Source organism: Esox lucius, chromosome 19 (genome assembly GCF_011004845.1).
Source record: "Esox lucius isolate fEsoLuc1 chromosome 19, fEsoLuc1.pri, whole genome shotgun sequence".
Classification (NCBI taxonomy): Eukaryota; Metazoa; Chordata; class Actinopteri; order Esociformes; family Esocidae; genus Esox; species Esox lucius.
Window position 1 is genome coordinate 18,393,096 of NC_047587.1, and position 20,220 is coordinate 18,413,315.

Below are 20,220 nucleotides of genomic sequence, written 5' to 3' on the forward strand. Positions count from 1 at the left end.
CAAAAAACAGTCTGAGATTGGAAATGTGATCTTTGCCATCTCTCATTGGCACAATTTAGTCTATTTCAACACTTTAACACAGAGACTGCGTTCCTGATCTCAAAACATAGATCTTCACAAGGGCCCAAGGAAAATCGGAAGCAGGTTTGCATCATAATATCAAAAAACCCAGCAGCACATTTCAGGTATGGGTTATTTTCTGTATAAATGTGGCCACACACACCTATAGCAGAAAAATTTAATCACTGTCAAACCGCCCCAAAAGGAGTAACAAAAGACACCATCAGTATCTTTATTTTTTGTCTTTATTACACATTAAATAGGAGTGGTGAGATTCATGGCAAAAAAATAGACAGATTTGAGAGCTGATCACCACTACACACTGCCCAAGAAGAGCTCTCCTAGGAAGTGTCTAACACTGGTGATTCATTCACTCCTCTAGACCTGGACCCAGTCACTCTCCTGAGTCCCATCATACACAGAGTATTGAAAACTCCAATAAAGCAACATTCATTTAGACACACTAACAAAATGAAGCACAATTTACAAAATATGCACCTTTCAGTATCACAACTATACAAAGGTTGTTAAAATACGATCCAGGTATAAATGATTTTTCTTCAGAAATCAGCCGTTGGCACACAAAAAAGGAGATGGAACATTCCTGAAGAATGACTTTGATACAGTATTGTTAACAAATGAAATTCCATAATCAGAAATGCATTAACAGTTAATATCTTACTTTAAGAACAAAAGGGAGGTAAGACACACGTGGGTAAGAAAGCATCAATTGTAACCAAACAATATGTATTGTATTATGCATCTCTTCAGAATCATAATCTGGTTGAACAGCAGAGTTGGTAGCTCTTGGAAAGACATTACAGAGAATCCTAAATTCAGTCTCGGCTCACTGGTGTCTCATTACCATCCGACTGAAGCACCGGATGCAAAAAAATTAAAGTGTAAGACTACCGAAAGGTAAAAACCTGGTAATAAGGTTGTGGAATACATGTTGACCCTGAAAAGCAACCATGTTTTTATAAATTTATTTTTTTCTCTCTAAAAAAACCCAAATGTAATGGCAAATTATTGCCTCATTAACAGACATCTGTTCCAGTCACATCGCAAAAAAGCAGCTTCTGAGAGCTAAAAATTTGACTGGACCAATGAATTCCCTTGAAAGACAGCCCAGCAAAACCCATTTAACACCTTTCCACCCAAGTGCTAACAAACAAAATAAATCAAACTCTTAGAGAAAAATGAGCAACACATTTTTAACACCCCATGTCCATTGCTATGGAGTCGCATCTATTGAAGTAGCAAAAAACGAATTCAAAAAAATAAAAGATGCTTTTAAGATGCTTTGCCAAAGCTTGCCAATCTAGAAACAGGTGAATAAGTTTATGGCAGCAATACGTACAAAACAAAGGCTTGGGGAAATGTGCAAGGCATATTCTGTTCAGATCTGTTGGGCGTTTTAAATATCTATTCCATAAGACATCAGTTCACCTGAATAATACATCCACATCATTAGACAACTTGATTTAAAAGTTTCGTTTTGATTGCAGCATGCAACTTGTTTTTCATACAACAATTTCAATGCAATAGAAAAAGTCAAAATCTCTAATTCAATATATAAGATGAGGTACAATGGGTTACTTAGGTCAATTATCCTTTTAATTGGAAAGGTCTGTTTTTGAAAACCACAATCCTGAGGATACGAGGGGAAGTTCAAAGCTCAAACAAGGTCTTCAAGAACAATCAACAAATTTTTTAGAACATTTGGAATGACCAGGGATTATCAAATTGAATCATAAAACAGACACACTGGCTTATGACAAGGCATTGACTTAAGCAACATGCAGTGTCACGCCCATTCAACACTGCTGACAGAAGCTATGCTGATACCTTCCTTTATATAAAAATCTATTTTGATTCACACTTGCCACTTCGAACAGTTGTCACAAAAGATTTCCACCAGCTACAACTGGTTTATACCCAAAAGATCAGATCGGGTAGAGAATATAAATGGAAAAGAAACCCGAAACGCAAAAAAATTATTATAATAATAATAATAATGTGGCCAAACTAGACACAGATTTTGCATTCCGGGCCTAAGAGGCTGTATCAGTATCATATAGTATTTAGTATTACTGTGCCATTCCCATTGACTAGTAAGAACACATGGCATGCAAAAAGGGAAGTTTCTCTTGTAGGCCGGAAACTACCCACAAATTACAAAAAAACAATCAACAAATTACTAGTAAATTAAAAGGGTAACCAGGACATTTTTAAGTAGATACAGCAGAAAGTTCACATGCATGCTTCAAGTACTGCATGACATTAGTTATTCATATCATAGGTGTCTAAGCATTATTACACAGTGGCCGGAACATTAGGAATTTCCCCCAATCAAGGTGTTGGACATGTCTCCCAGCTGTCCAATGGAATGAGATGGACTTGAACGCTTTGGCACCCCAAACTGTTAAGAGCAACTCAAGCTCTACCAGCAGAGGGACAACAATTTTAGGCTTGCTTTTTCTATTGTCCAAAATGTCCAGAAATTTGTGAACTTGCATGTTTAATAAAATAATTTTGTTTTACTGTGTACCGCTCCTAAATTGAAAAGCAACATATTGTACCAACACTTCTGGGCAACTGGCACTAAACAGAAAGTAAAATAGTTAAAAAATAGCAAGCTTATTGGTTTCAAGATAGCAAAACAACAGAAAAAGGCAGCTAAAAAGAGGTTTAGTTTCCATATTCGATATTGTGGGTGCTAAGATAGAGGCTAATAATTTAGTGTAATGTACAAAAATGTATTACATTAACTGTTTTAACACATTTTTCCTTTTTTTATATCTTGAAAAGGGGGGGATTCAATATTCACATGAGTATACACTTTGTCTTGGACTTCTTTTTCTTCTTCTTGCCCTCCTTGCTCATCTTCTCCTTGTGTTTTCGGATTTCCCGCACTAATGTATAAAAGGCATCATCAACACCCTGGGGAAAATAAAAACTATGGTTAGTTTTGAAAACTCAACTACACAGATGTTTGCATCTGCAACAAACATGAAAGCTGTGAGGCGTAAATGTAATGGGTACATCAGAATTGGTGCCTGTTACCCAATATAGGTCACTGACTATACATAAGGAGAGTAGCGTTTTGCTGAGAAACCCTGGTATGTGAACTTGACATACTTGCATTACAAAAAAAAAAAAAAAAAAGGTGTGTTCATTTCATATTGATTCTCTGGAATTGCGTTTGACGTGTGAGCTGGCCCAGCAGACATCAGCACAGAGAATGGTTTACAGATCCAGAGATGACTAAAAATAGCCAGGTCTTCGTCATTTGCAGAGTATGACGACATTTCCACCCATTGCATCAAGGAGGAAACCAAAGTCATGTCAGTGAGCGACAGAGACAGAACCAGAGAGACAGAGACAAACACAAAGGGAGAATAAGCAATGGAAAGATAATTACAGACAAAGGGAGGGTGCGACAACAGTGATGACAGCTGGCCCAGGAGCTCAGTAAAAGTTCTCCATGCTGTCCTCTTTGTAATCAAACTTCTTTTGCTCTCCATTTCAACACTTCATTTCATCCCAGATAGCCACAGTCTACTCAATCACATAGATCAAATCTTACCAGCTCGCTCCTCTCTCAACACTGATTTGATTAATGAGCAGATAATGATCCTGAGCCACGATAGCATAAACACACCACACAGAGAAAACAGATAGATGGACGCCTGGTTTCAAGGAGATCCCACAGCCCAGCAGATCCCAGGAGATAAGCTTAGAAAGGGATGGATCCCTCCTGCCCAGCGAAGCAACACCATTTTCACTGAACAGTAACACGCAGACAACCAACTCCAACACACACCCCAAACACACACCTGACAGGCGGACGCTACACACTTACCCCTTTCACATCACAACACACTTTTTAAGCTTGACACAGCGTGGGGTCTTTTCTTCCTTGCTGAGCTTTTTCAGCCGGTACAGCCTGATCTCCCGTACCAGAGTGTAAAAGGCATCCTCCACTCTCTGCAGTGTGAAACACAGCTGACCTCAGTTAGGGAACACACTATGCGGACCTCTATGTGCTATGTGGGAATACAGGAACACTGGGTGGTCCCTCATTGTGGGGGAATACAAGGAAAAGTAGGTCCCTCATTGTGGCGTAATACAGGGGAACTGGTTGGTCTTCATTGTGGCGGAATACAGGGACACTGGGTGGTCCCTCATTGTGGGGGAATACAGGAACACTGGGTGGTCCCTCATTGTGGGGAAATACAGGAACACTGGGTGGTCCCTCATTGTGGGGAAATACAGGAACACTGGGTGGTCCCTCATTGTGGGGAAATACAGGAACACTGGGTGGTCCCTCATTGTGGGGAAATACAGGAACACTGGGTGGTCCCTCATTGTGGGGAAATACAGGAACACTGGGTGGTCCCTCATTGTGGGGAAATACAGGAACACTGGGTTATCCCTCATTGTGGAGGAATACAAGGAAAATGATGTCCCTCATTGTGGGGGAATACTGGGGAACTGGGTGGTCCCATGTTGTGGGGGAATACTGGGGAACTGGGTGGTCCCTCGTTGTGGGGGAATACAGGGAAATTGGGTGGCCCCTCGTTGTGGGGGAATACAGGGAAATTGGGTGGCCCCTCGTTGTGGGGGAATACAGGGAAACTGGGTGGCCCCCCGTTGTGGGGGAATACAGGGAAATTGGGTGGCCCCTCGTTGTGGGGGAATACAGGGAAACTGAGGTCCCCCGTTGTAGGGGAATACAGGGAAACTGCTGTCCCCCGTTGTAGGGGAATACAGGGAAACTGCGGTCCCCCGTTGTAGGGGAATACAGGGAAACTGCGGTCCCCCGTTGTAGGGGAATACAGGGAAACTGCGGTCCCCCGTTGTAGGGGAATACAGGGAAACTGCGGTCCCCCGTTGTAGTGGAATACAGGGAAACTGCGGTCCCCCGTTGTAGGGGAATACAGGGAAACTGCGGTCCCCCGTTGTAGGGGAATACAGGGAAACTGCGGTCCCCCGTTGTAGGGGAATACAGGGAAACTGCGGTCCCCCGTTGTAGGGGAATACAGGGAAACTGCGGTCCCCCGTTGTAGGGGAATACAGGGAAACTGCGGTCCCCCGTTGTAGGGGAATACAGGGAAACTGCGGTCCCCCGTTGTAGGGGAATACAGGAAAACTGCGGTCCCTCGTTGTAGGGGAATACAGGGAAACTGAGGTCCCTCGTTGTAGGGGAATACAGGGAAACTGAGGTCCCTCGTTGTAGGGGAATACAGGGAAACTGAGGTCCCTCGTTGTAGGGGAATACAGGGACTAGGGATGCAACAATACACGGTATGTTATCAAACCGTTCGGTACGCCCCCTACGGTTCAACATGCACACGTGAACCGCAGAGTTACAATATGCCGGTCATTTTCCTACAGTTTCTCACTTCATATGGGATTCCACAGATTTAATTCCAATAAATGTGCCAAGTTTGAAAGACCACAAAGCACATTTGCTGCTGTCCAACAAATTCTGATTGCACTTTCCCATTGTATCTGTGGGAGGTTTAACAACCAATGTGCACTATGTAGCTAGCTAAAATACCTAGCCATCTACCTCTTGAACAACCAGGTTGGGAGAAAAGCAGCCAACCGTCACAAGTGTCTTGCGGACATGTGGTTTCTCCCTGCATGTGACCAGAGCTAAAATGCATTCAGAAAGAAACAAATTTGAAGAGGCACCGCCGTCTTTCATATCCACTATGTGGGAACATTTCGGATTCAGTATTCAACGTGATGAGGGTAAGAAGATCGTACACAAAGTACAGTCTGCAAGCATTGCTTTCCCCACTGTTGGCTACTTGAGTGGAAACATGATGAAGTCATACCAAAACCATACCGTTACAGTGACTCACAAACCACGATATGTACCGAACCGCGGGCCCACTGTACCGTCGCATCCCTAACAGGGACACTGTGAGGTCCCACAGTGTTAGGGAACACAGGGACACTAAGAACTGTGTGGTCCCCCACAGTGGTAGAGAGTACATGGACACTCTTGACACCTTCAGAATACTGTATAGACCCTCAGTGTACATTGTTTTAATTGGCAGCCTAGTGGCCCCATAAGCAACATCACAGGGCATATGGATATATTTTTTTTTTTTACTCAAACCAGTCTACATAGTGTATACAAGACTTTTAAAACATGAGCAATTTCTCTACAAAGAGGAGTGACAGGTAGAAACAATACTGAGCAATACCGTAAAAAATGTGGTGTATATTATGTGATTTCAGTACAAGAGCAACGCCAGGTAGCTGGATTAGTCAACCAGCAATGTAATTGGAGGAAAGAGCTGAAAGAGACCAATCAGTGTCCCCAGAAGCAGTTGTGATTGGCCCAATGAAATGATACCAAGAGAAAGTTTACCAACTCACCATCTGGCACATAGATCACAGCATTAGCCAAGCAAAGCATCACAACACACTACTGACACTAACAACTACAAACAGAACAAAGAAGTGCAACGATCAGCACACAACCACTGCCCTCCCACCAATCCATTAAGCATGATTATCACCCCACCACAAAACCATTAACAAGAATTTCCCATCTACAGAGATGATTTAGTGGCAGAGATTTACAAATTTGTTGGATAAAACACTCCCCAATCCATTATGTAGCCTCTAACAGTGAAATAATGCCATATTTCCATGAGAGAGGAGCATGCAAATAAAACAATTACTCATCAATCAATAATTCAATTATGCAAGGGGACACTGAAGCTCAGTACATTACCCACTACATTGCCAAGCCCCATTTAGAAACAGAGCACATACCACATATAGCCACTGATACAGACAAATCAAAAAGCACCTCAGGAGTGAAAAGGGGACTAGAGCATTTTGTGAGATTGAAGCAGCCAGGGTTTTAAAAAGCCATTGAAAGGACACCTGACACAGCTGGTAAGAAGTAATCTTGGTACAATAATGAAAATTGATCTGTGGAGAAAATGGTTAAATGGCTGCTGTGTTCACGCCAGCAAATACTCTGGACACTACAAACAATCCTTCACTGTTACAAGGGGTCGATTTACTAAGGTGCAGGTGCAAAGTTTGGAGCGGTTTTCTTTTTTCTTCAGGAAGGAATTAAACATTGTAGATGAAGTAAACATTACATACAATGCTGAGACATTAACATAAAGAAAAATAATTGTAATACCCGAAAACAATTAACAAGGTGAATGTGTCTCACTCCCAGGTTTTTATCATGGCAATAGTTTGTGCCATAGGGTCAGTCGGAAGTCTATCCCTTTGGATGTAAGGAATGGTCCCTCTTATCTGGTGTCCAGTTGAAGCTTAGGACATGAGTCCATGGACTGCGCATTAAAACGACCTAGCCTTGTGACTCCTGAGTGCCCATATCTACCTTCTGTCTGATTACACAGCTTACCTGGCTGTCCCTTTCCCCCTATATTTATTGGGCCATTGGCACGTGAAATATTCCCTACTAGGGAGATCTTACTAGCCAATGTGCATCAATTTCCATTGTTGTTTTAGGCTTGGGGTCTGCACTTCGTAACAACTGCAAGTGTAATAGGGGCATTGTAATACACTTGCTCATTGAAATCCACATTTGACTACACTAAATATAATCTGGATTTTCTGGCAATCCAAAGGCTGTCATGTTAACAACCAAGGTCGTAGAGATGTGTCTGTGTCCATACATCCCACTGTATTGGTCTCTCACCTGTCTGGTTTTGGCTGAGGTCTCGATGAATGGGATACCATAGCTGCGTGCTAAGTCCTGAGCCTGCTTGGTGTCCACTGTCCGGGACGGCAGGTCACACTTGTTCCCCACCAGCACCATGGGTACATCCTCAGAGTCTTTCACACGCTTAATCTGCTCTCTGGAAAACAGATGACAGGGTAAGTCTTCATCCACCAAAACTCTAAAGAGAAACAAATGGTATAGTAGATCCAACATCGAAATAGTGGGGTATGTGAGATAAACAGCATTAGTTTCACGAAACTGGGTCCAGGTATCCCAAGGGTTAATCAAGCATCTGACCAATCACGTGTAACTTTAGTTCTTGGTTAACTGAGATTTTCTAAGGAATACTTAGTCTTTGCACTAATGACAGCTGATCCTGAAGACTTTGCACTTGTTGGTAGAGATCGGCAAATATCGGATCTCCGATATATTGTTGCCAATGGGGCCTTTCTAGTAAATACGCTGTTGCCCCTTTTCTATCGGGTGCAATCCGATAGTCCCTCTACATTTCAAACCCAAATGCTCTCTAATGTTGATTCAAAAATGTTGCTACCACCACCAGAAAGAGCCATCAGAACACGTGCATGCTCAACTCTCCCAAAGTAAGGTAAGATTAGTGTATTGAAAAATACACCAAAGTCGAACTCCTTTTGAAAATATAACTTTACTAGTAACATATCTGAGCATGAATGCAATAAGTAATTAAAATCCACAAAAAAATTTAAGAATCCAGTCAGTCAATCACTAATAGTTAGCATTGTATTATTAAACTACCTCTGACAGTAACACCAGAAAGTCTGGGGAAGTAGATACTGTTTCCTTGATGACCTCCCAAATGACACCTTTAAAGAGTGGGTTGTATTTACAGGTAGAGATGCTTGCATAGACATAACTGACAGGATATAGTTGGCACAATGTCGGCTTGAAAACTCCTTTAACAATGTAGTAATTACAGCCTGGCCTTCCGCCATCACTGGAGAGATGGGAATTATTTCTTAATCTCTGCCTTTCCCACACCTGCAGTCGCAACTTTTCTACAGAATCTGACCTCAATTACTGTCTTTCTATCAGAACCATTGTTTTCCCCAGAAACTGGCTTTGAACTCAAGCAGTCCAGCAATGTTGTTTGACGTCTGTAACATAGCTCTCTTACCAGCTAAAATCTAAGCAATTCTGGACCCTATTTAAGCAATTTTAAAATGTGTAAAAAAGAAAAACATAATAGATTTACCTCTATGTGGCCCATTATGCTACTAATAATTCGGGGATATATAACAAGTTAGATGTATTTTAAGAGAGCAGAGATGGGAGTGAGTTGCCAGTTGCACAGTTTCAAGCCATATTTTCAAGTCTACCTTGATTACTGAATTTTCTTTTTTAATGAAATCAACATTTCAAGGCAATGTTAACTAAGGCTATAATAGCATAATCATACTTAAGAAATTAATGTGAAAGAAAACGACCCTGTTTTCTCCATCCTGGTATCTGCAACTGAGATTTTAAGCACATTTGATTTCACCCAGAACTTGGAGAGGTGTGTTATGGCTGGCTGCCTAACTAGAGGCATTGATACTCTCTTCAGCTAGGTTTTTTATGATACAGCCTTCTTAACAAGGGTGGGAAAAGAGTAATGGGATGTTTTTCAGACAGAGGAAAAACACACAAAAACACACACACACACACACACACACGACCAAGTATTTGATACACTGCCTATTTTACAGGTTTTCCCCACTTACAAAGCATGTAGAAGTCTATAATTGTTATCATAGGTACTCTTCAACTGTGAGTGACAGAATCTACAACAAACATCCAGAAAATCACATAGTAATTTACATTTTATTGCATTACATAAGTATTTGATACATCAGAAAAGCAGAACTTAATATTTGGTACAGAAACCTTTGTTTGAAATTACAGAGATCATACGTTTCCTGTAGTTCTTCACCAGGTTTGCACACACTGCAGCAGGGATTTTGGCCCACTCCTCCATACAGACCTCCAGATCCTTCAGGTTTCGGGGCTGTTGCTAGGCAATACAGACTTTCAGCTCCCTCCAAAGATTTTCTATTGGGTTCAGGTCTGGAGACTGGCTAGGCCACTCAGGACCTTGAGATGCTGTGTGTTTTGGGTCATTGTCATGCTGGAAGACCCAGCCACGACCCATCTTCAATGCTCTTACTGAGGGAAGGAGGGTGTTGGCCAAGATCTCGCAGAACATGGCCCCATACATCCTCCCCTCAATACGATGCAGTCGTCCTGTTCCCTTTGCAGAAAAGCATCCCCAAAGAATGATGTTTCCACCTCCATGCTTCACGGTTGGGATGGTGTTCTTGGGGTTGTACTCATCCTTCTTCTTCCTCCAAACACGGTGAGTGGAGTTTAGACCAAAAATCTCTAGATGGTTTAGACCACATGACCTTCTCCCATTCCTCCTCTCGATCATCCAGATGGTCATTGGCAAACGTGATCAAACGTGATCGATCATCCAGATGGTCATTGGTAGGTGATCAAATACTTATGTCATGCAATAAAATGCAAATTAATTATTTAAAAATCATACAATGTGATTTTCTGTATCTTCGTTTTAGATTCTGTCTCTCACAATTGAAGTGTACCTATGATAAAAATTACAGACCTCTACATGCTTTGTAAGTAGGAAAACCTGCAAAATCGGCAGGGTATCAAATACTTGTTCTCCCCACTGTATAGAAAGATGTATAATAACTACGAGCTTTAAACAGCCAGAGATGTAAGAGGGTTAAATGAATTGCATGTTGTTCAAGACCATAGGGTAACTGGCCAAGGCTAACACATAAAGACAACTGTATCCAAATGATCCAATTAACCAAAAATATTGGTTGTCAGACTACCTGAAGTATGAAAAATGCTGACCGCACTTCAGTTATCTTCTGGGGCAGGCAGTTCTCCAAGATTCACACATACCTTCAACATTAGTGAATTGGCAGCAGCACTTCAGGAGGTTTTGCACCGTGATAGAACACATCTATAGTGATGGTTGTCCTGTATAATATTGGCAGACTCTAGCTCACCTATAGTGGTGGATGTCCTCAAAGGATTTGGTGTTGTTGATGGCAAAGACACAGAGGAAGCCCTCTCCTGTCCTCATGTACTGGTCCCTCATGGCGCTGTACTCCTCCTGACCTGCAGTGTCCAGGATGTCCAGAAGACACGTCTCCCCGTCAATCACCACCTGCTTCCTGTACGAGTCCTGGAGGAGGGAGGTGCATCAGAATGGAACTATACCTGCACCAGCCGAGAATTACAATGAACTGTCCAAGTCTATTGTTTTTAGGGAATAAAAGGAATCAAGATACCAAATGTAAAAACGTAGTATCTAGAGGATTTTTTTTAAGGCATGTATACATTTTCACAAACCCTTGAATTTGAAATAAGCAAACAAATGAAAACAAATGAGTTGTCTAAAAAAACATCTACCAGAAAAATATATATAATAGTAATAATAATAAGTGTATTATTAATACTAAGAATGTTTAATAATGATAATCTTCATCATAATGTTAAATATAATAAAACAATTATTTGCAAACATATTTTGGTCAGAGTAGGTTTCGTATGCTTGACCTAACCCTTTAAAAAGGTATGACAACCTGTCAATATGCTCCTTTGGAATGCCTGGAAATTATGATATTGAAAGCCATTGTGATTTTTCCATAATCTCACAAGGTTCAAACTAAAGTTCTCACATTCTTTAAATCTGTACTATTCACATTTTACATTAGATCCAACTATTCCAATCAACTAGGGTTCACATTTTTGCTCTGCGGAGTGGTGACGCAATTGCAAGTATACCAGAAGTTGGGTTTGACAAAAATGACTTAATTCTATATTTTTTATGTCATAGCTAACTAGTTAGCCATGGTTTGGAATGGAAACTGTGGCTAGTTTGTCTGTTGGCTTGTGTTAGACTTGAGGTCTCATTACACCGACTGGGAATTCAGACTGGCATTTGCAAGCTAAATAGATTGTGTTAATCTATGAATATATATATTTTATAACATTGGCATTTTATGGCCAGAAATAACAGCAACAAATATACTTCTGGACAAAATACTATTCATGATTAGTTTATGAAGCCTAAATTAATATTACTGTTGTGTTTTATGAAGACCTTTGCCTGTCACCTTCAAAACTGATTAGACATTATTGACATCAACAAATGATAAACATTTGAATTTTCTCTACATTTTACAAACAATCCCAATAGGAAAAAAAAAACTCAATGAAAGTTCAAGTGTGTCAAAGATAGAAAAGTCAAGTAGAGAATCTTTACTGATTAACATTTTATTTAGGATGTAAAATATGTAATTTTTTTGAAGAAAAATAACTAATCTGTAGCAAAATGACAGCAATTTCATAAGTTAAAATGGGAAAAAGTTGTCAGTTATCAATACAGTGTGTGATTTTTGTGTGAAATACAGAACAAGGTAAAAACAGCAATGCCTCTTCAATGGGCATTATGTTGTAAGGCAACAGTATTTATTTGTTTTCACTATAAACAGCTTGTGGTGAAACTAACATATTGAAAAAAATCTAAAATATGAATAATCAAGGACAAAATCCTTTAATACCCAAATGTTTTGTGATTTCTTCCACTTTCATGTATATCACAAAATACATACATGCAAAATAGTTTGAAATCGACAAAGACTGTTTTCACAGCTCAAATGATAGTGACAACACCCTAAACTGACAGACAACATCCTAGATGGGTTGGGGGGGATAATGCACAGCCCAAGGCCAAGTCTGCCCTGTGAGCTGATATAACACAGACTGCAGCAGATTTGAACAAAATAAGTTTCTTCACTTTGTTTTGTTTTTACTTTTAAAGAAATATTCACCCTTTCGAGTCACAAAACCAACAAGACAAGGTTATTGATTGAGCACAGTATGCCACAGCTTAATAAGGTATAATGGAACAAAGAGTTCAAAGCATGATGACAAATTCATATCAGGGTGCATGCACCATCCATACTTAGCATAGATTGTTAGTGTAATCCCTTTATTTAACCCCAGATCACACTGATTTAAGGAAAATTCAGTGGTAGTGAAGCGTGTCATTAAGAAAAGCAATCAGAGTCAACCAGAGGTAATTTATCAAACATTTGATTTGTCTTATGGGTTCCAAAACATCTAACTTAAGGTTACTCTGCAAGAGTGGGGGGGCAGACCTTAACCAATGTTAAGGTCAGGGAGTTCCTGCCAACAAGAGTTTAAACCAGTGATGTGCGGAATTGTTTGGCACCAGAAATAAAACACACTGCTGCATACTGAGGTTTAACTCGGATCCTGACAAAGATATAGCACATCATTATTTAGCACTGACAGAAGTGGAATGTGCAACTTTGTTTGCATGTTGAGATGACAGACTTTCTATAAAATAAAAAATGTGGTCTTCAAATTTTTCACCAATGTTTGGTTTAAAAGAAAGATGATCATCTAACCAAATCCCAAGGTATTTGGAAGTAGGAACATGTTCTATAACAGAACTGTCAACGGTAGTCATTTTAAGATCAGTTAATGTCAAATTGTGTGACCAAGAGAATGGCATGTACTTACATTTACTTGCATTTTGCACCAACCTAAGACCCATACCTGCATTTTGTAGTAGTTGATATCAGACAGGTGTGTAAACAATTGTGCAAAAGATGGAGAAGCAGAATGCTGTACAGTCTCATTAGCATAACATCTACTTTGCTGAAGGAGTGCAGAATGCTCTAACAGAAGTGACTACTGCCAGATCCTTGGTCAAATGTAGTCACAAACTGAGGCAGATTTTGCAGTCATTAAATGATGAGAAACTTGAGTCTCAGTGTCATTTTCTGAAACACTGAAAAACTTTTCAAACTTAAACATTAAGCGGCTACAAGACAAATACAAATTTACAAATGTAGGAAATCAGGTTTCTCCTATTATAATATTCATACATTCAAATAAGTTTAAAATTAGATTTCTCCTTGCATTTAAACTTGTATTCTTGATTATATTGAAATTATAATTCAGCAATATGTTGTGCAATCAGAATATTAGAATCAGCTCTGTGCAGCGTGAGAAAAATATCTAAAACCTTTTTCCCCTTCTTTACATATTCATCCAGAAAACTGATAGAGAGCAATACATTTTTACACAATTTTTTGTATACCTTGTTGTGGTAAAAGACAATTGCAGGTGTACTATAATTTATTTTTACCTCAATGGTGGGGTCATATTCATCCACAAAGTGGTTCTGGATGAGCTGGATGGTGAGTGCACTCTTGCCCACGCCTCCTGCTCCCACCACCACCAGCTTGTATTCTGTCATTGTTCACCTGTGGGAGAGTGTGCAAAATATAGACTATGAATATAAACCATAGGTCACACAGTAAATATTTCATTATAAAAAAATATAAATTCATAGAGTTGCAAAGCTCTGCCAATATTCCATGTTTTCCAGTTGAAGGATTCCTGGAATCAGGAAGTTGGGTGGGAATCTGGCAACTAGGATTTCTCCAATTGGGATTTATTTAAAACCTTGGAATTTTAACTTTCAGGAATTTTGCTACCCTACATACAGTGGGGATTAATGAACCCTTTCAGTTACCTGGCCATGTTGTATTTATGTCCCATTAATTAACCACTGCTCTAAAGAGGTTGTGCACAGAGCCCACAAAATGCTAAATTAGATTTGTTCCCCATCTGTACAAGGGCTATCCTATGTTCTCCAGAGCTGGAGGGTATGTACACAACCGCAGATTTCTGTGGATACAGGAATGTTTACATTCAATCCAATTTCATCCAGCAATGTCAGAAAATAAAAACAGGAAAGCTATTACTGACTAAACAGCTTTATCAACAATGACTTGCTATTTAGCCTAATTGATAGAGAACAGAGAAGTACAATTCCCCTTAAAAATCTTGCTACTACATAATCCTAATCAAACTGAAATGAATTCTCAAGTGTAACAGCACCGGTTCAAAAACCAGCAGTGGGTTATAGCTACACCATAGCTAAACAATAGGATCTGGCCTCAGGCAGCAGTTGCAGATCTATGACGGTACATTAAGGTCCCACAATTGACACAGTTGGGAGGCCCATTGTATTATCCAGAGGCTATGTGAACAATAAATGTCAATAAATGGATCCATAGAATTTCTCTTTTCTAAAATGTATTCACTCTATCCTGTTAAGCATTATACTGAGGTTAGAGTAGAGTTCTGAGAGTCAAGTCTTGTCTAGACAAACATAAAGGCCTTGCCCATGCCTCCAGCTAAGTAAGGTATACATTTACTAGTAAAGTAAGTGTCACATAACACTTCACAAACACCCCGTCAGCCTGGAGTTCTACACCTAAAGCCAAAATGAAACACGGTGTCTAAATATGGGCTTTAGGCTCCAACAAAGCCACCAGAACTGTTTCAAATGCACTGTGGCATAGATCCCATAAGTGTTTGGAACTACTGGAGGGACGACAATGTCACATTCAAAAATTCCAAAGATAAGTTACCAAAAAAATAATATGATCACACACACACACACACACACACACACACACTATTCTGCAATAAGGAGATGCAGTGACGTGAGCAAGTTTGTAGATGACATTCCAATTGATGCCAAACCCCATCCTCACCTGACCAAAGTACTAGTTCCAAATCAAGTAAAACGCTGTTTAGCAAATTCTAAGCATTTACATATATTGGATAACCCAGGGATGGTTTTGGTATCGCTTAGGATGCACAAGCAGAAAATATCCCCATACCTACTATAAAATATGGTGGTTGACCTTTAAGGTATTAGCACTATTTTGCTTGCACTAGTAGTGGGCCGTTCAAAAGGTCAACAGCATCCTGAACATCATGAACAACAATGATATTTTTGCTAGAAACCTACTTGTTTCTTCAAAGAAGCTCATATTTGGCCAGGAAGACAATTGTTAAATCCAAAGTGAACCCTCTCTCACTTCACCCTCAGACCTCCATGTGTGCATTCACATGCACCTCCTCTATTTGCCCAAGTGTCTCAATTGATTAGGGAGCCACCATTATCAAGGGTGCAGAGGCTAGACCCTCCAGTGGCCCCATACAGCCAGCAAATGCGCAACAATGCAGCCTCTACAAGAGAAGTGGGCAGTCCATAACTTTAGATGAAGGATATCAAGGATCTAGAAGATTATGTAAAGGAATGATCAAAGGTCCCTCCCAATGTGTTCTCTAACACAAAATATTTCAGAAAAAGGCCCAGTGCGGTTATTCCTGCAGGTTGAATTACTAAAAGGTATTTAAAACAGCTGAACAAAAAGTTAACTCTACCACTGACATAGGCATTACTTATCTTTCTTTGCACATTTGTACTGAGCATGGCATTTTGCTGAGTTTTTTAGTAATTTGTTTAACACAATTTTGCTAATATTTCTGCACATGATTCAGCAGTGCTGGATTCTTGGGAGGGAATCCATTATTTTATACCTGATAAACACAAACGCTGCCTACCAAGTGGTCCCAGGGAGCTAAATCAGTTGATCATGAAGACATAACATCGATCTATGACAGAGCTTCCACAATCCCATAGCAATGTGGACACTGAAAGTAGAACTGTCAGGCAATTCTATGTTTTCAAAGCCATCACCGTTATAAATAAAACATAGGAGTACTGTTTTTTCCACTACAATGTTGTTTTTATTCTATACTCATGAAATCCTCAAACCAGCATATATACTCTCTCTGGCTCTATTTGATGATGATTTGACAATCAGTCAAAGGAAATAATGTTCTTTCAATTTAGGCTTGGAAGTTCATTGCAACTAATAGGACTAGCCTAATATCAGGGTAACCATACAGTATTGAGACCACATTTTAAATAAAAGCCTACCGATTATACATGAAAGAAATTCTAACACTTACAAAAGCAGACAAATAGTAAATCTAATAAAACCTTGCCTACTTCTCTGCCCCTGAAATCTAGTTAGGCCCTATAGTCTATTGATGATTTTACTGCTACCATACAAGAAATTGGAGGCAACCTTGATCTTATGCACCCAGCAGAGAACTGCACTCCTCTTGCATTTAGACTCAGAAAGTGATATTGACTTAACAGAGCGGTGACCACAGACCAGTCTTGCAGCTACTAATTAAGCCATATGCATTACTTTGTTAGGTATCAGTACGTCATTGACATGTTAAAGGCAAAAGTGGATGGATTTGCAAAACATCAGCATGTAAACCACTAAATTCTAAATGTGTCACTAAATGCTAAATACCTCTACAATCTTTCTAGTAATGGTAGCCAGCCTTACATTTTAATAAGGCTAAGCATATGAAATTAATTGCACAATTAAGTAGGAACCTGAGTGGAGTCAAGTGCTCATTGTATCCCTAACTTACTCAGTGTAAACATAGTCCCAATGAAAACACATGAATGGGCATATTAATATGTAGAATGTAGGTCTACAGATTCTAAAGGAATGATAATGATAACAATCAGAAGGTACAGACAAGTGTAAATAAGGGAAATATATTATTAATATACCTTCTGATTAAATCACTGAAGAAAAACTACTGTAGCCCACAGTGCTTGCTATGTTGATACAATATTGCAACCCTTCTCAAAACATACTGCAAGAGAGCAAAAGTGTGTCCTGAAACTTAAGTCACCTATCACTACCACACATCTAAAAGGTGGTAATGTTCCATCAAGCATTCAAAAAGTTCTGGTCTCAGATAAGTGACTACATGCCAATATTGTGGGAAAACTCTGTTTAGACAAATAGGCTATGAAAGAGTCCATTTTATGCAGCTTTGTTATTTACATAATCTGATTGTAGATAACGAAACGGAGCCTTCTTACATTTTTATTGGCCGTCAACCAAGATATAATGATAGCAGTAGCCTTCACTGTGCTATACTATCCATTTGTAAAATACTCTACCCGTGAAATGATGAGTACACACCCTCCTAATACGTAGGCTATGTGCATTTGAATGTCGGGTTGGCTGTGACTTATAGAGTAGGTCCATGTGTATAGAGTAGCCTAACCTATGCAGATCCCCACAAGCCTAATTTGGATAGCTGTAAGCGAATATACTGTAGAAGGGGTACAATGGATTGAAACCTATGCGTAAACCCGGTAGAACCTGCAACATTCATGGGCGAGCCGCTGAGTTGGAAGCCGCCATAAACACCGCATAGGTCTGCATTACAGGGCCAGACATTAGGTTAACAATTGGGCGTAGTTTGCAATAAAATGCACACTTCTAGCTGCAAATGCCCTGTAATAGCAATATAGTCACAACCCTAAAATGCAGTTACCGGCAAGGGGATACAACGACTATAGTGTTAATTGATACAAATGTAACGATCTTGCCCAATTGTTCTACCTTTAGCGTGGAGTTCCGCGTCCGAAGTAGCGACCAAATATCAAGTCAAGCAGATAATTCTCCTTTTTCACACGATTTCTGCATTTCCTACTTCACATTGAAACGGCCGCATGTGTGTATATTTAACGTCTTTGAAAAAGCAGACGAAAGTAAGGAAATTAATCGATTGAACCTTCCATTTGATCCAGCCTTTGGCCTGCTACTCTCGAATCTCGATTCAGCTGAGGTTGGCCTTAACGCGTATATGGGCGGATACCGGGTGAAGTGGAGTACAGCAGAAATGGTAGAGAAATCGAGACATCCTACTCGCTCGTTTTTACTAATATACTCATGTCTTTTCTGGTCTACTTATTGTTCCCGCCCCGCTGAAGGGGTGGCACAGAAATGGACGCCTAACTGGCTATTATTTTTTGAGCGGGACACGGCTGGTGGGATGAGCAGGGAGGAGACATTAGTATAGAACAGAGCCAGCTGTTCCGTCATAGAACCTTGAGCTGGGTTTACACGGGGACAGCCCACTTAAACAGACAGGAAGCGTGACATGTTTAATAGTAAATGAACTGAGTAAGCGGTCTATGTTTCCACCATCTTTGGTACAACTCACTTACCCAGAAAGCGCAGCAGGGTATTTCAACTGGTTTGAGTGATATCACTATATAAGTGTCGCAATGTACAATATAAAGACGCTATTTCCCCTTGTTGTATACACTTCTACTTCAGCTCAATATAATGGTTTGGTTGTGTAGATAGACTATTTCAAAAGAGTGAAATATGCTTGTCATAGAAGCATAGGGTGTCTGCGCACACATAATTTGGAATGTCATATAAAAATGTCTGAATATACAATTTAAAGACTATAACTCGATTACATGTTAGTGCGAAGTTAATAATTCTATATAACATTCATATTTCAAAATACATCTCTGGGAATAGTTGGTCCTACTGCTTCCCAGTGAAGCTGTAACAACAACGGATAGGGGGCGACTCCACTATATATAGGCTCTAAATATAACTGGAATGTACTGGAGGGACGTCATTCCCAAGCAAGGAAATGATTTGCGGATCCCTTGTCTGTTGTACTTGACTGTCACTTCTGCGCAGAATATGTGCATAAAGATTTGCGAACAAACCAAAAAGCAACCAACAGTTAGGTTTGGTGAAGGCAAAAAATGACATGGCGTGTAATCGATACAATTAACCATATATGGAGAAAAAATGTGAAAACTTTGGTTCAATGTACGTTCTTTATCTTCTAAAGGTGGATTCTAGAACTGCGCAGTTCTGCGCAGCATAGCTATAAATAGTGCTAGACAGACCACCGGCTTAAAGAGGCGAACGTTGACAAACATTCAACGAGTCTTCAAATAAAATACTGCGATGTGTAATCAAAGCAGCAATATTTGTGACAGATGTACATTAAAATAAAGCAGAGTAAAGCACGAGTAAAGCACAAACAACAATGTAAACATAAACAATCTCTATATTATATCTTGCGATTTATACTTTAATTTGCATATTACAACACATTTTAATTATACATGCTTAGCTATGTCAGTAAAGCGCTTTCCATTAAAGTTGAATAGAGGAGGCTAAACTATAAAATCCTTATTAGGAGTCGTACTTGGTCATCAGGAAGGATCAGCCAAGGAAGCTGAATTTCTTAATCAGCTTACCAGGATACATAAAAATGTTGCATACGCCCTCAATGTATGTGTCCATGCTAAAATGTATTGTCTTGCCACACTATCCTACATTTTAATGTACGGCTACGGTTGTGAGAATTCCAACAATTGCTTCCTACATTCTTTTATGAGTCCATACTTTGCCATCCAGTGTACTGTATCTCACATAATACTTTTCTCCATTGTTAACTGGTCATTTTAGCATGTCAAGGCATAACACACATGTCAATCAAACATCATTAAACAATCATAATGACTGCCAGTATGATTTGGGATATTGTGATTAGACAGTCTAAACCATTAAACCGGAACAATCATTTCAGTAAGGGTGCATTTTATTTAATTAGTT

General features: G+C 39.8%; 1 protein-coding gene across 2 annotated transcripts; it reads right to left on the reverse strand.

Annotated features, from left to right (window-relative positions):
- Window positions 1-287: 287 nt before the first annotated feature.
- Window positions 288-18,454, reverse strand: kras (v-Ki-ras2 Kirsten rat sarcoma viral oncogene homolog). 2 transcript variants are annotated; one of them, XM_010890298.3, is made up of 6 exons: window positions 18,190-18,454; window positions 14,028-14,145; window positions 10,849-11,027; window positions 7,772-7,931; window positions 3,926-4,050; window positions 2,902-3,003 (listed from the first exon to the last, which is right to left on the reverse strand). In XM_010890298.3, exons 2-5 carry the CDS (start codon window positions 14,136-14,138, stop codon window positions 3,931-3,933), a joined length of 570 nt encoding a protein of 189 aa, XP_010888600.1. In that variant the 5' UTR covers window positions 14,139-14,145; window positions 18,190-18,454; the 3' UTR covers window positions 2,902-3,003; window positions 3,926-3,930. The 2 variants fall into 2 exon arrangements, with proteins under 2 accessions (XP_010888601.1, XP_010888600.1); XM_010890299.3 differs by lacking the exon at window positions 3,926-4,050 and having other exon boundaries at window positions 288-3,003; window positions 18,190-18,446.
- Window positions 18,455-20,220: the final 1,766 nt, after the last annotated feature.